General features: G+C 42.2%; 2 protein-coding genes and 1 long non-coding RNA gene across 7 annotated transcripts; 1 reads left to right on the forward strand and 2 right to left on the reverse strand.

The window, feature by feature from the left end:
• Positions 1 to 1,508: 1,508 nt before the first annotated feature.
• On the reverse strand, positions 1,509 to 2,888 carry LOC146378958 (latent-transforming growth factor beta-binding protein 4-like). Its single transcript, XM_084942165.1, has 4 exons — positions 2,736 to 2,888; positions 2,564 to 2,653; positions 2,306 to 2,434; positions 1,509 to 2,122 (listed from the first exon to the last, which is right to left on the reverse strand). Exons 2-4 carry the CDS (start codon positions 2,649 to 2,651, stop codon positions 1,971 to 1,973), a joined length of 369 nt encoding a protein of 122 aa, XP_084798291.1. The 5' UTR covers positions 2,652 to 2,653; positions 2,736 to 2,888; the 3' UTR covers positions 1,509 to 1,970.
• Positions 2,889 to 2,999: 111 nt separating this feature from the next.
• Positions 3,000 to 5,479, forward strand: LOC146378959 (uncharacterized). Its single transcript, XR_014801535.1, has 2 exons — positions 3,000 to 4,062; positions 4,574 to 5,479. It is a non-coding gene; the product is annotated as an uncharacterized LOC146378959 (long non-coding RNA).
• Positions 5,480 to 8,144: 2,665 nt separating this feature from the next.
• Positions 8,145 to 13,446, reverse strand: LOC146378960 (uncharacterized). Of its 5 annotated transcripts, none has more exons than XM_084942166.1 (15): positions 13,358 to 13,446; positions 12,850 to 12,928; positions 12,508 to 12,623; positions 12,342 to 12,410; positions 11,805 to 12,179; positions 11,580 to 11,681; positions 11,129 to 11,361; positions 10,853 to 11,031; positions 10,140 to 10,257; positions 9,974 to 10,065; positions 9,751 to 9,865; positions 9,282 to 9,383; positions 8,913 to 9,080; positions 8,638 to 8,787; positions 8,145 to 8,406 (listed from the first exon to the last, which is right to left on the reverse strand). In XM_084942166.1, exons 3-9 carry the CDS (start codon positions 12,620 to 12,622, stop codon positions 10,191 to 10,193), a joined length of 1,140 nt encoding a protein of 379 aa, XP_084798292.1. In that variant the 5' UTR covers position 12,623; positions 12,850 to 12,928; positions 13,358 to 13,446; the 3' UTR covers positions 8,145 to 8,406; positions 8,638 to 8,787; positions 8,913 to 9,080; positions 9,282 to 9,383; positions 9,751 to 9,865; positions 9,974 to 10,065; positions 10,140 to 10,190. The 5 variants fall into 5 exon arrangements, with proteins under 5 accessions (XP_084798292.1, XP_084798293.1, XP_084798294.1 ...); XM_084942167.1 differs by lacking the exon at positions 13,358 to 13,446 and adding an exon at positions 13,096 to 13,341; XM_084942168.1 differs by lacking the exon at positions 13,358 to 13,446 and having other exon boundaries at positions 8,919 to 9,080; positions 12,850 to 13,089.
• Between the last annotated feature and the right edge of the window lie 1,479 nt (positions 13,447 to 14,925).

Consider the following 14,925-nt stretch of genomic DNA (forward strand, 5'->3'; position numbering starts at 1 on the left):
AGGGTACAGTTGTCCATTGTGGGTGTGTGTATGTTCAGTCCATGTGTTAACGTGGGTCAGATGTCAGGAGGCAGAGTTCAGGAGTCTGACAGCTGTGGGGAAGAAGCTGTTCCGGTACCTGGTGGTCTTAGTCCGGAGGCTCCTGTAGCGCCTCCCAGAGGGCAGGAGGGTGAAGAGTCCATGTGATGGGTGACTGGGGTCTCTGATGATTTTCCCAGCCCTTTTCAGACACCGCTTCCTGTAGATGTCTTTTATGGCAGGAAGTGGTGCTCCGGCGATGCGCTGGGCAGTTTTCACGACCCTCTGCAACGCCTTCCGGTCCGAGGCAGAGCAGTTCCCGTGCCAGACTGTTATACAGTTGGTCAGGATGCTCTCGATGGTGCAACGATAGAAGTTCACCAGGATGTCTGAGGACAGGTGGTTCTTCCTCAGAGTCCTCAAGAAGAAGAGGCGCTGGTGAGCCTTCTTGACCAGCTTGGAGCAGTTGGTCGTCCAGGTGAGATCCTCGGAGATGTGGACTCCCAGGAACTTGAAGCTGCTCACACGCTCCACAGCCGTCCCCTTAATGTGGATGGGTGGATGTGGGTCAGCATTCCTCCTGTAGTCCACGATGAGCTCCTTGGTCTTCTCGGTGTTAAGCAGCAGGTTGTTTGTGTCGCACCACTCAGCCAGACGATCCACCTCCTCCCTGTAGGCGGCCTCATCGTTGTCACTGATGAGGCCAATCACCGTGGTGTCATCTGCAAACTTAATGATGGTGTTGGAACCATCAGCAGGTCTGCAGTCGTGGGTGAAGAGGGAGTAGAGGAAGGGGCTCATCACACAGCCTTGTGGTACACCGGTGTTCATTGTGATGGTAGATGAGCAGTGGTTATCCAGCCGGACATGTTGGGGGCGGTTGGTCAGGAAGTCCAGTAACCATTTGCAGATGAGGGAACTGATGCCCAGGTCTGTCAGTTTCCTGATGAGTTGTGAGGGGTGGATTGTATTGAACGCTGAACTGAAGTCTATAAACAGCATTCTGGCGTAGGTGTTGTTGTTGTCCAGGTGTGAGAGGACAGAGTGCAGTGCGATGGAGACTGCATCCTCTGTGCTCCTGTTCTGGCGGTATGCGAATTGGTGGGGGTCCAGGGTGGGGGGGAGACAGGATTTGAAGTGTGCTAGGACCAGCTGCTCTAAGCACTTAGTGATGATGGGGGTGAGTGCTACTGGGCGGTAGTCATTGAGGCAAGATGGGTTGGAGTTTTTGGGTATCGGGACGATGGAGGTGGATTTAAAGCAGGCCGGTACCACAGCGTGGGCCAAGGACAGGTTGAATATGTCTGTCAGCACTCCTGCAAGCTCCCCAGAACACGCTCTGAGAACACGCCCGGGTATGCCATCAGGGCCTGCAGCCTTGTGGACATTGATCCTGCTCAGCACCGCTCCTACATCGGTGGGGGAGAGAGTCAGAGGTTGGTGGTCTGGCGTCACGTCTGCTTTGGTTGTGGTTGTGGGGTTCCCTCGCTCAAAACGAGCATAAAAGTTGTTGAGCTCGTTGAGGAAGGAGACATCAGAGGATGTCCTCATTGTTTGAATCAAAAATTCAAAAGAAGATAAAAGCAACTGGGAGGTCAATGACAAAAATCACAAAATGCACAATTTAAACTACAAAAACAGTTCAAAATAAAAAAAAATAATTACAAAATACTTTTAGCGCACAAATAAACAAACATATTCCTTATCTGTGTTGCAGATTTTTTTAAAATGTGGACTGGCCAATGAAAAAGGGGCTGACAATGATATGTTTTGTACATTTTATATTGTTATGACGTGGCTCCCGATGACAACATGTTTGTATGTTTACTGCGTTCACACAGTCCCATGTATGTACCATGAGAGAGGAGTGTAAGAGCTGCACGTGCTGGTTTGTTTGTGCACGCCGCGTAGATGGGGAGAGACGTAGCGGCACGCAGAGCAACGCACAGAGGTTACCGAGTTCTGCGACGGATGCACACGTTTGGCCTACGCGTGTGCACAAAGCCTTGCTTGCACAAGCACTTGTACGAGCCAGAAGTGTTCACACAGCGAGCGTTCTTGCATGGACTAACACGGACATCTGGTTCTGCACACTCGTCAATGTCTGGAACAAAGAAAAACAAGTATTCATTAGTGACAATGAGCCATAAAACAGAAATCCAAACATTAGTTGACAGAACAAAGTTATAATCTGCACATTGGCTGCTGTACATACACTAATAAGAGAATCTAGGACTCTAAAAGAATATGTGTATTTGCATTTTTGTAGTGTATATGTAGGACAGACCTATACAGCGAGCACGCGAGTAGTCTAGCCTAAAGCCTGGGTTACATTCACACATAGTGCCCAGGTAGGAACGGACACAGCGGCCATGTCCGCAGCTGCATTCGTCGGAATCTTCTTCTGAACTGTCACCTTTTCACAAAACGAACCAGGGGAAAAGAGAAAATGGGGGCAGAAAGAGGTAAATAAATAAGCCTTGTCTGAGGGCAGGAATGTTTCAGCTATCACTGATTTTTAACAAAAACCGTCATTGAGTGTCACCCGGGTTGTAATTGGGAAAAGCTGCCTGCAAATCCTGTTCCCCGTCTGACTCCGTCTCAAGATGCATCCCACACAGATGGCTGAACATTGCTGGGTAAAACAGATAAAATTCTTGTTAATTCAATAAATGGATTAAGTGCTAAAGAGGTCTGGCAAGTTTTCAGTAGCTCACCTGAGTTTCTGGGAGGGCAGCTGTTACACTCGGGCCCCCAGCCACGACCGAAGTGACAGCAGCACTCTGAATACGTCACCACCCGGTTCTGGGGCTCGCTGCAGATCCAGCCCTCCTCAATTCGCGTGAAGCACACATCCTTGTGAGCTGCAGTCCGATCTAGAGATGGAAAAAAGGATAAAAAACAAGTCGTGAAATTTTAACTGATCTCAGTGTTCAAGTGTATTTAATAAGAGAAGGTAAAGAATACTAATCTTAATATACAATATTTGAAAAAAGTCAGATTGGTTCACATTGCAAATTACACCTAAAAACAGTAAATGTACACTTTTATTTGTACTACAAAGTAAGCACACAAATACTTTACTATTTTTTTTTACAAGCTTGTAATATCTGGGAGTAACAAGCATCAGGCGCCCATTCAGACATGTATATCCATCTACACCATATGGACAAAAGTATCGGGCCACCCACACACTTAGACTACGTTCACACTGCAGGTCTTAATGCTCGATTCCGATTTTTATGTCTGCTTGTTCACACTACAAATAAAATGTGACAGCAAACGCACTCTAGTGTGAACGCTCAAAGCGGCCACATGCGCAAAAGAAGACGTCACACACAACGCGCTCTGTTTAGACTCAAACCAAACAGTATTGTTTGACTGATGGCCCTTAATATAAAGACTTGTTTCGGACTTTACGTTTCCCAATTTTGCTCTAAGTTATAAAGTTATTTTGTTATTTACATATGGCCTAATAATTACCCTTATTGCTGTTTTAGAGAGGAGCGGTGCTTCAAAGGATAGTCGCAGATTTCTGTCAGAATCTGCAGATTATACAGTATAAATGAAATGTTCACGTTTCTCCAACGTTGTCTTCCCAACAGTTTCACTAACATCTACATGGGATGGCCAGGAAGCGTTCGCGATGTCTTATCGGGCGCTTCTCCGGCGCTGATAATTGGCGTGTGACGGATTTAATGCGACTTGACTATTCAAACAGCAGTCGCTTTCTAAAACATCAGATATGTATCGGATTCAGTACCACATACGAAAGTGACCCAGATCGGATTTGAAAATATCGGATTTGTGCCATTCACACTGTCATACCATGATCGGATATGGGTCGCATACTGTACTGTAAATGTACGAAACACATGACAGGTTCGTTAAGTTTGTTAAGATTTCTTTTTCTTAATTTTTGCATTTTCTCCAGTTTTACAGACCTCATGTAAATATTTCATTTGTTATTTTTCAGAATGCCGAAAACACCGTACACAGAAGATTTTCAAATATGAAGAGATAGTAGACAGGAGAGTTGTAAATGTAAGTAATTTAGCCTGCTGTTGTGCAGATTTTTTTTGCGTCTTTGGACTTCCCGGATTTGAACTGTGCCTGACTGACTATCCATAAGCTTTTGTATTTGATGAATCTACACTAATTCAGCCACTGAGTCTGTATTTCGCTCCAAATAGGACATTAAATAAGAACATACCACCTGATACGACCTGGTCGTGCTGCCTTCCTGATGTTTACGTTCTTTAAAGTCCTCCTGACATCATGCTCAGAAGGAGTGATTGATGTGGAGGTGCTCCTTCCCATTCAGTAACATCTGCTTCAGTTAGTTTTGCTTGTGAGCCACAATGTAAGCAGTGTTGCTTTGCTGACATGCACTCGATGCTGGCAGTACAAGCATTGTAGTGGTTCTTATGTTTTTGTAAACTAATTGTATAATATATTGAGCCATTCAATAGTACACAAATGTTTATAAGCTCCTTTTTGTATGCAACTTGCATGTCTTTCTTAATTAATTGTTTGTTTATATCATGTTTTTCAGGAAAAAGAAGAAGTTAAAGTCAAGTGGAAGCCTTGCTCAACATGGTATGTAGTAACAACTTTGTTGGACGGGAACAGACATTCATATTGTTGATAAATAGTTATCACCTCAATTTGAATTCATGTATTTGGACTAAAGTAAATTGGGAGCTTTTAGCTATCGAGCTCCTCTTCTGTGAGGAGCTTGATAGCTGTCCACCTCCAAAGTCCATTATGAGTTTTGGAGGTGGACATGGTCAACACTTTTAAGAGTAGGCATAAGACTTTACTTCTTTATAGAGCTTATAGTTAGGGCTGGTTCAGCTCAGCCCTTAGTTATGCTGTAACAGGACCAGACTGCTGGGGGTTAGTGTCCCCCCCCTCTCTCTGTCTGTCTCTTTCAGGGTTATGCAGGCTCAGTATTGGTTGAAGATGCAGTCACGTCTCCTTTTACTGAAAACTCTCCCCCTCTCCCTCACCATCTGTAAACATACATGTCTCAGTAATGCAGTTCATGCATGTTACTAACTAAACTTCTTCCCTGGAGTTTCTGTGCTCTCTCATCCAGCAGGTTCCGATGGATCGTGGCTGCTGCTGTGGTCCTGCTTGACATCTACTACATATATTATTACTCTCTGACTTGATTTATATTACAGTGAAGGTGTATAAAGCATGACATGAATATAGAAGATATTTCATCCTAAAAAATTGTCATATGTCACAACCTAAATTATCCTATTTTGTGTGTGGTTGTCGTTGTTGTTTGTTATGTTTTTCTCCTGACAGTGGCAAAGTGTGGGATGACACATGGGAACCTGCGCAGTTTTACACACAGTAAACCAGGCACCACAGGTCGCAGAGATCGCACAGTTCACAGTTTGTAGTTCAGCATAAAAGTTCAAAATAAAATATTTACTATACATTTCAACCAGTGTCAGTCTCTGTTTCACTCTCTAATTGTGGCTTAAGTACCTAACACATTCATGAATCTGATCGATCAATAATATCTTCCCTGCACTCGATATCTCATAGTTTTACATATCAGCCAACATTATTGTCTACATCCTCATAAATATAGAAGTGACTTGCTTATTATAACATATTACAAGTTAAAGTAATACTGCACTGCACGTATAGTAAGTAACACCTACTGTGTATGGGAGCCTAAAGCAAAGTTAACTGCACCAGTACCAGCTTCAGAACATATTGTATATTATATGTTTCTACCTTTTTGTAATATGTCATGTTTAGATGCAGTGACAATTGCACATTTGGAGTTGTGGTCATATGTGGTTTTTATATATATATACACAGGGTATTAGAAAAAAATTGACATTTTTTGCTATTTTTCTTGTTTGTTTGCACATTATTATTGTGTACATATTACATATGTAACATTATTGTTAATATTATTATTAGATATCAAAGATACAATTTGATTAAGGGTTTTCCTGTCATAATTTCAATACAAATGCAATTACACACGTAAACAATAGGATCAAAATAAACTTTTAAAAAGTCTGTTGATCAAATGCTGATTTTCAAAACATTCTAGAGGAAAACAGAGATAAAATAATCTGAACAGTAACAGTGATCTGGGATGATGATGGAGGCTTCAATGGATTATTCTGTTTCAATCAATAGGTTCGTATCTATGACAATAATTTGATAAGTTTAACAGGTTGGTTTAGGCCTGGCAATACTGGAAATATTCACAAACTTTTGTTTTTGAAGAATGTTTATCTTTTTTGGGATGAAGCTATCTGGCAAAATGACACAGCCCTTTAACCTCATCTTTATGTCTATCATGTGGCTATGATACTGGATTTTGGTTTGATGCATATGCAGGTTACAGCTGGGGAATGGCAGTATGTTGTGGATTGATTTGGCATGTTCAACCACTGTTACACCAAACTCTCTCACTTATAACATGATAAAGGCCTCTTACTCAGTGTCATGGATTTTCTGTAGTTTTGGGGACACAGGGCCAAAGTCTGAGGCAATAAGTCAGATCAAAGAAGGCAATGTTTCTAAAATGGGAGTTTACTTATGTCATTATATATATCCAGGAATATGTGCCTGAGGATAGTTGTCATGAATTCAATATTAAATCAAAGTATTCCTTAATTACCACAGCTGACACGAGTTCTCCATAGTTGCCTGCTGTCTCAGGATCTGTCTCCAAAAAGGACCAGGGAGCGCTAACATGTTATGTTCTAAACTGATGAAGAAAATGCACATTAAACATAACATAAACTTACTGAGTGAAGTAATGTCAAGAGGATTCCTTTAGCTCCTATTGGGTTGGTTCCTTGATCAATGCAATACAGAATCATTCATCTGGTTTTATGTAATGTCCTTAAAACATGTCAAAATGAGGCTCACTAGTCTGTGTGGCCTCCATATGCCTGTATGACCTCCCTACAACACCTGGGCATGCTCCTGATGAAGTGGCAGATGCTCTCCTGATGGATGTCCTCCCAGACTCCAGGACTAAAGCATCTGCCCACTCCTGGACATTTTGTGGTGCAGTTGGTGGATGGAGCGAGACATGATGTCCCAGATGTCCTCAATTGGATTCAGGTCTGGGGAATGGGCGGGCCAGTCCTCAGCATCAATGCCTTCGTCTTGCAGGAACTGCTGACACACTCCAGCCACATGAGGTCTAGGATTGTCGTGCATTAGGAGGAACCCGGGGCCAACCGCACCAGCATATGGTCTCACAAGGGGTCTGAGGATCTCATCTCAGTACCTAATGGCAGTCAGGCTACCTCTGCCGAACACATGGAGGGCTGTGCAGCTCCCCAAAGAAATGCCACCCCACACCAAAACTGACCCACTGCCAAACTCATGCTGGAGGATGTTGCAGGCAGCAGAAGGTTCTCCACGGCGTCTCCAGACTCTGTCACAAGTGCTCAGTGTGAACCTGCCTTCATCTGTGAGGAGCAAAGTTGCCAATCTTTGTGTTCTCTGGCAAATGCCAAACATCCGGCATGGTGTTGGGCTGTAAGCACAACCCCCACCTGTGGACGTCTGGCCCTCATAACACCCTCATGGAGTCCGTTTCTGACCGTTTGAGCAGACGTGCACATTTGTGGCCTGCTGGAGGTCATTTTGCACAGCTCTGGCCTTTCTTTCCTACCCCACAGTACCTTCCCTTACCATTCGTTTCCTACTCTTTTACTTCTTCTTTGATGACGGTTGCCTTTCTAGATAAGCAATTTCATTTGCTCTGGGGCGAGTCACTGGCTCGGGTGCATTCCGGGACTGTCAGTTCACCAGTGTGCTGGCATGCTTCTTAAAAAACACACCACTACAGCAAACATCTCAATTGTACTTGTTGATTTCTTCGACAAAACACTGAACAAAAAATTTACTTGTGAGTGTGCTGCCTGGTGCTTTTAAATTTTGTGATAATTTGAGCAGCCCAGAAAGCATCCCATAAATTAAATTATGTTATCGTATCTGAACATGTACACTAGTCATTAAATTAGATGGGAAAGAATGATTCAGGGTAAACAACTGCACCAAGGAAATTCCATTTTTCTTCTCAAAATGTAAAATGTCTGTTGAAAAATCACATTAAACAGAGATGTGATTAACTTTTTATTTTACCAAACATAACATCAATGATGACACAATCAGTCTTCATCAGAAGTGCTCAAATCACTCTCAGTGGCATCGTCTGGAATGTCCTCCTCCTCCTCCGAGTCCATTTCCAGGAGTGGTTGGTGGCTGAGGATTCTCTTGTACACGTCCTTTACTTTGAGCATTTCAGCTTTCAGTTCACTTTTTTTTTAAAAACCAGGCTACAGAGTCCCTTCTGTGCATCCTCCGACATGCCAACAAAGGAGGCTGTAAAAAGAACAAAACAAATAAATATAAGTAAAAAAAAAAAACAAACAAAAAAAACCTCACCTCATAAACACAAGGAATTAGGATCCTGTAATTAAACATTTTTTTTAAAGGGAGAAGGCAGTGTTAGCTAGCAATCTAGATATAGGTAAAAGATCCAGTAAGACTTTAGCATCTGCTCTTATTTTCAATCGATTCATCAAAAAATTAATAAATAAAAGATGTGCTTACAGTCTGAGGAGATTGTCCCCAACACCACAGATCACATTCGCAACACTGTCCAGTGATGCTGCATCTCCCTGCAAAGGATCATCTCCTCCTCTCTCAGGCGCCTCACAGCCATCACCAAGACCTTTCTCTTTGTCCGGAGGTCAGCAGCAGCTACAGTTTAACAACATCAGATGGGAAAACATAGTAGCATATTATGATTCAAGAACAAAACATTCAACTACTGCTCAGATACTGGGAGTTTGTTTAAAAAGGATATTTAGAAATCAAGAGCTTACGTTCACTTGTGCTCTGCCAGGGCCAAATGTCGGTCAGCATGAGGGCATCACTGGATACGATTTGCTTTGTTGGTTCAGCGAGCTTGTTGTAGTCGTCAACAGCAGCCGCCAAGCGTTTCTTCTCAACTAAGATGACCTTGCGAATTCTGTGTCGCCTCTTGTTGCCATCTGTAAATAATCATAAAAAATTCACACCTTCACATAATGTATATAGTTACATTTTAATCTACACTCATCAATTTGTTTGCTAGAACAAATCACATCCAGCTTAAACAAACCTGGATCTGATTTTATTCTGTTTACAAAGTAGCTGTACAAGCTGTACAAACTAAGTATCAAACGGTCCATTTCAAAGAAACTGGGACGTACCATTTTGTCTGTAAAGACTTTGTGTTCGCACTCTGATGACGACGACAAGCTCCTCTATTCGTGCCTGCAACGCTCCAAGGCTGCCATCAGTTTGATCACTTTCTAAGTGAGAGGAATATTAATCAGAATACAGGATGAGTAACAGTCACCAAACTACAGTGGACTCTGTAATCACTGACTTGATGACATTCATTATAAGACATCTGGAGCCTTCATGTGCTGCATTATCATGAGATAACAAGTATGTTGGTGTTCAGGTTTATAAAACCAACTAGTACGACATCATTTCAACCCAGGTTCTATCCAATTTGATGAAACGCAACAACTCTGCCATAAATTCTGCTTTTACAAGGCTTCTTTTTCATTGTTTGTTGACACTGTCAGAAAGATCTTAATTCTACCTTAAGTTCTTTAATGAGGCCATGGTGGGTCCTATTGTTATACACGAGTGCATTATATTGAGACTCACCTTCAGCCCATTTCTACACATCGGCCACCCATTGCTGCAGTGTGTCGTCATCCACACCCAGCTCATTTTTGGTCGCATTCAGGCTCTCCACTTGTTCTCTAAGGATCCTTATGATCTAAGAATACATTAATAAATGTCATTCATATTGACATTAAAAGAGTACTGGTGTTTTCCCCCATTACCACACACATTAAAATGGTTTTTGAAAAAATAAATAAATCACCTTTAGATATCTCTGGCTCAAAGTGCGGCCCAGTTGTTCCACTTTCCTTTTGTTCCAGCCCAAAGCCAGGAGGGTCAGCATGTCTGTTCGCCCTGCATTTCAGTTAGTATACAAATAAGAATTAATGAGCAGGAGACTGAGTGGAATCTCAGACACGGACACATACCTGCTTTAGACATGTACTTCGTTGTGATGGCCGCCCTAGACAGGAAACTGTTTACTTGTTCCACCTCTTCTCCAACTGTTGAACCGGCCCCATCCTGAAACGCACCTCCCCATTTGATCTATAGAAAGGAGGTCACAATACATGACTGCTGAATTCATTCAACCTTATAACAAAATGTCTCAAACTAATCCAAAACTACAAGCTGCAGTACACCTCGCATTTCCAAGTGTGAGCCTTTGCATGCATGACGGAGAGAAAAGGAAGCATTGACAAGAGGTTCCTCAGCTCAGGGCACTGCTGAGCCACCTTGGTTAAATAGGGGAAATATTTACAGGCCACATCGGAGCAAAGGAACGTAATATGTCCCAGGACGTTAGCTGCCAACTCCCTCTGGAGAAAAAGGGGGTAAGCAAAGATCTCCCCTCGAAACATGTTCAATGCAGCTAAGAGGACTCCGTGGCGACAAACAGCTATTTCCATGCCCTCTTCATCCAACTTCCCAGTGGACTTTTTGGACGACTCCTTTGCTGCAGTCCAAGATGAAGATCCGCACAACCCTTTCCCTGGGACCTATACACTCCCCTTGCACTTCAGAGCAAGTTCCCCTGCTCTGAAGTGCTGAACGAACACAGTGACAGTTGTTTGAAAAGAAACATTAAAATACATTTTTCTACAAATCCATATTTGACTTATGTACACAATGCATAACGTACCTTGCATTAGACTGAAAGTGATAAAGCTTGCGGTTTCCATCAACTGAGACGGCAAGCATGTCTGGAGTGCAGGCAGGGCAGCTAAAGCATGGCTCCTTGCACATCCTGTCCACCTCAAACTTTACAGCACTCCACTCCAAGAAACTTTTACTGAAGGCATCAGCTGATATTCGGCCAGTCTTTTACATAGAGGACATACAACAGAATATTCAAGGACAGTCATCATAAACATTGATTTGCACAATTTCCTTAAACTTGGCAAATTTAGAAACTCACCCTTCCAAAATGGGCTGTTCGTTCATCCAGCACTTTGACAAATGCCTTAAGTGACATCCCTGGTGCAGCCTTCTTAATGTCATAGAAAGACTGAAAGACATCCATTGAAAACAGGGTGCAGAAATTTAAGGTGCCAGGCCAATATCCACTACCCAGGATGTCCTTAACTGAGGGGGACCACATTAGGCCACAGCTGGTGCAGCTCACCACTGGCAGTGCAAGGTTATAACGGCCTTTAGAAAGGATAAGGATAAATTCAGTCATGGCTCAAAGCATTCATTTTTTTCATGTTGTTTTCAAGTCGGTCTGGTAAATCCAAATGACCTTTGACAGGTGCCCACATATACTGCGGGCCGAGGGTAATTCAAACCAAGATAGCAATGCACAATTTGCAATAAAACCTCCAAACACATCTATTGTGTATGTAGTGTGTGACAAAAGGGCAACTTACCATTTATGGTTACAAGAGCCACAATTGCGCCGGGTGAAACCTCAACGTTACCTGCTGGGCAGTCACACACATGGTCTGGCCTTTGCACAGGCAACAGCCGAACTAACATTAAAACACACAATATATATAAAAAGAATTAGAAATTAACTGATACACAATAAATATACAATAACAGCACCCACTCATAGTACATAGCAAGAAATGCATAAGACTTAAAAACCGTACCTATTGGCTTGTGAAACTCTGATGTAGGCTGCAAAAACCCTCCTGTTACTGCCTCTCTGCTGTGCAGGACAAAGCGTGTGTGAACTGCAATATCACAGTCAGCACAAAGGAATGGAAGAGGCAGGCAGTCCAGACACCTCACAACTACTTGTTTGCCACACTGACACACACGGTGTGACTGTGGATCCAGAGTAGCTAACATATTGTCTATAAGACAAGGCCTGGCCTCTTTCCACTTTTGCGAGGACACCATATTTCTGATCGCCCAGTGAGTAGCAGCTGATTCAGATGACGTCTCACAAGCCATGGCTGCGTCCTCTTCTCCATCCTCCAACATCTGAAGGAGCTCCTGATGAAGCACCTCAGTTCCATACACTAACAGAAAAAAAATAAAGAAAGGAAGAAACTCTTCCACAAAGTGAAAAACACTCTAGGCAGTATGTTTCTTAGGACTGCACAAAAGCCCTGCATAACTCAACTATAACAACAAATATAAAAGTAAACAGAAATCACAATATATACAAGAAGGTAAAGTACCTTTTGTTGGGTTGACACTGGCAACATAACTAGGTTCTTCACGTGGACATTGATGCTGATCTCTGGACACTGGGGGGAAAAAAAGAGATTGAAGAATATTTACTTACTGAAATTCTTTGGTGAAAACAAGTTGTGAGATAAAATCAATGGTTGTGTGAACACTGACCACGTGGCATGCAACTAGTACTTCGACTGGTTGATGGTCTGAGGAATAAAATCTCCCTGTCTGTCACGTGTTTTCCAGCGCACTGGTCTTGGCTGAGGTTCACTCTGTGCATCATTCTATGCAATTAACAAGGAAAAAAGGGAACACCTAAAATACAGTCCATGATTAAAGCAAAGATTATCAAACATCTTAAGTTAACCAACTTAATTTGACATAAACTTATATATACACACATATATAAAAATTTATTAAAAAAAATTCAAATAATATAACGTTTACTCCGTACAAAATATTAGACAAGCGTGTTCCCTCTTTAACAACTGTTTCCACTAAAAATTTTACCTGCATATCTTGAAGGAGTTCGTCAGCAGCCTGAAGCTCTTCCTCCAGCTCGGGATCCTCTGAATCACTCATTTTCAAGCTAAAGAGGAAAGAGATTTTTGCAGAACTCCGTGACATAAACACATAACTAACGCAATTCAAATGATTTTCAGTCTTGGCGCTCCGGTTAACGTTAGCAATTAACGTTAGCATCATCAGTTTATAAAGAGCTAGCAGAACTCTTAGCGCAAAAACTGCTTTACGCACCATGTGAGGGTATTTTGCAACACACAAGTCCTTTAACGTTTGTAATAGATTTAATCCATCATCGTTGGATTAAATGGCTAATGCTGCAGTAGCCACGTGTAGTCATTACCTAGCAAGCATGCTGACAGTAGCTGTAGCCATTTTTAAATGCATTAAACCGTTTCCGAGATCAGTCACCTCTGTTTGTTTGAAGCTTTTATGAAAAACAAACTTTGAAACACACATCAAGGTATTACTTTAAATATATGTATTTTTTACATACCTGCATTAGAATCAATCAGTTCCGCCTCATTTTCTTATTCTTATAAATAGGTCTCTCCATTCTCCCATCATCCTTTGCTTACACAGGTTGCATCTGATTGGTTGGAGCCGAGCACGTCCAAAACTAACAGGAGTGGTGAATGACTCTATAAATGTGTTTTACGTGTGAAATGAAAATAATAAACCTAACAAAGGATTATGTACGTTAAATCTGAGCACTTTCAGCTCGTGAATCACTTTGGAAAACACTGTGTGATGGCCACAACATGAAGCGATTTTATTGTTGAATTATCAGTGATACTTTCATGTGTTTTTGTTGAGAAATGTTAACGATGTCATTAAAAGAAAGCATTAAATTAGGGAGAAAAACCGTTCGCGGAGAGGGTCCCCGGTTCTCCAGTTAGATTGAGATTCACAGCGTCATGTTTCGCTGTGACGGAGTTATTATTGGAGTAAATGGACGGCTGGAGCCTCTGCTCGAAGCGTCTCTGATCGCCGCAAGCGGGTTCATATTGGAATGAATTGACAACCCACAGCGTCGCATAAAAACGTGGAAGGGTACCTTTAGCGTCAGCATGAGAAGTTAAGGGACGTGACAAATCGTCAGTATTTTACGTGTCGGGGGTGAGAACGGGTTGTCTTAGCAGTAGGATTTACATGAAAAGAGAAACAAATTAAGTTTGAGTGAAAATGTACATTTTTTGCACTCTCTGGTCGACTGACTCAGTGAATCAAATGACTCAACAAACACGATTCACTTTGGTGAGTGACTCATTAAAACTCGATTCAGTAAAAAGAATTAAATTTACCATCACTAGCCCTTTGTTTGGCCTGCTAAAATGGCGCCCCGGCGGCCACGCCCCCTGCCGTGACATCATGTTCCAAAGCCCCATAGAATAGACAATAGAACCAAATTTAAAAAAAAAGAAAAAAAAAAGAATGTTGTTGTTACATTATGTTATGACATCATCATGATGTCATAACATGCCTTTGATCTGTGAATCCTTAAATCCGGGTAAGAAGCCCAAACTGTCATGCAGTTTACTTGTAACATTTGAGATTGCAGCATTCAAAGGTCCGCCTGAGAAAAATTTTAAAATAGTTGAATCTTTAAGACAGTCACTTCATCAACACTCTGACATGTCTCAGAGTAAAGACAGCAAAAGCCAACAAGCTTACGCTGGCTTTACTACAATGGACGACCAAAATCCAGAGCCAAACTCTGATGAAAGACATTTCCAGCTTCCACTCAAGAGGAAGCGAGGCCCGAATTCTGTTGCACAGAATTGCAGAAGTGACGACAGCTGCTCTCCACCAAGGAAAAAAAGACGTATTTGTGAAGAAAAGAAAAGAAAATACAGTCAGATTTCCAAAGGCAGCAAAAACAACTCTGAGAGCTACTCTCCAGAGAGAAAGAGGATGAGAGTAGACACTGAGAAAAAAGAAACAGCAGTGACTCGGACCATCCAAAAAAGTTCTTCTTCAAGGACTATCCAGGACCAAGTTGAGAAAATGGATGTTACGACCTCAAGTGATACCAAAACCTCTGATAACACTCCAAAATACAAC

This window comes from Perissodus microlepis, chromosome 10, assembly GCF_051167445.1.
Source record: "Perissodus microlepis isolate ML-2025 ecotype Zambia chromosome 10, ASM5116744v1, whole genome shotgun sequence".
NCBI classification, from domain to species: Eukaryota; Metazoa; Chordata; class Actinopteri; order Cichliformes; family Cichlidae; genus Perissodus; species Perissodus microlepis.

What these genes read in the sequence shown, in the direction of transcription:
- LOC146378960 (XM_084942166.1), bottom strand. Translation starts at nt 12,622, where the DNA reads ATGATGCACAGAGTGAACCTCAGCCAAGACCAGTGCGCTGGAAAACAC. An exon ending in AGAGTTTCACAAGCCAATAG is followed by an intron (nt 11,682 to 11,804) that starts GTACGGTTTTTA and finishes TTTTAATGTTAG; the next exon opens with TTCGGCTGTTGCCTGTGCAA. An exon ending in GGCTCTTGTAACCATAAATG is followed by an intron (nt 11,362 to 11,579) that starts GTAAGTTGCCCT and finishes TCCTTTCTAAAG; the next exon opens with GCCGTTATAACCTTGCACTG.
- LOC146378958 (XM_084942165.1), bottom strand. Translation starts at nt 2,651, where the DNA reads ATGTTCAGCCATCTGTGTGGGATGCATCTTGAGACGGAGTCAGACGGG. An exon ending in TTTTCCCAATTACAACCCGG is followed by an intron (nt 2,435 to 2,563) that starts GTGACACTCAAT and finishes TTTTGTGAAAAG; the next exon opens with GTGACAGTTCAGAAGAAGAT. An exon ending in CTCGCGTGCTCGCTGTATAG is followed by an intron (nt 2,123 to 2,305) that starts GTCTGTCCTACA and finishes TCTTTGTTCCAG; the next exon opens with ACATTGACGAGTGTGCAGAA.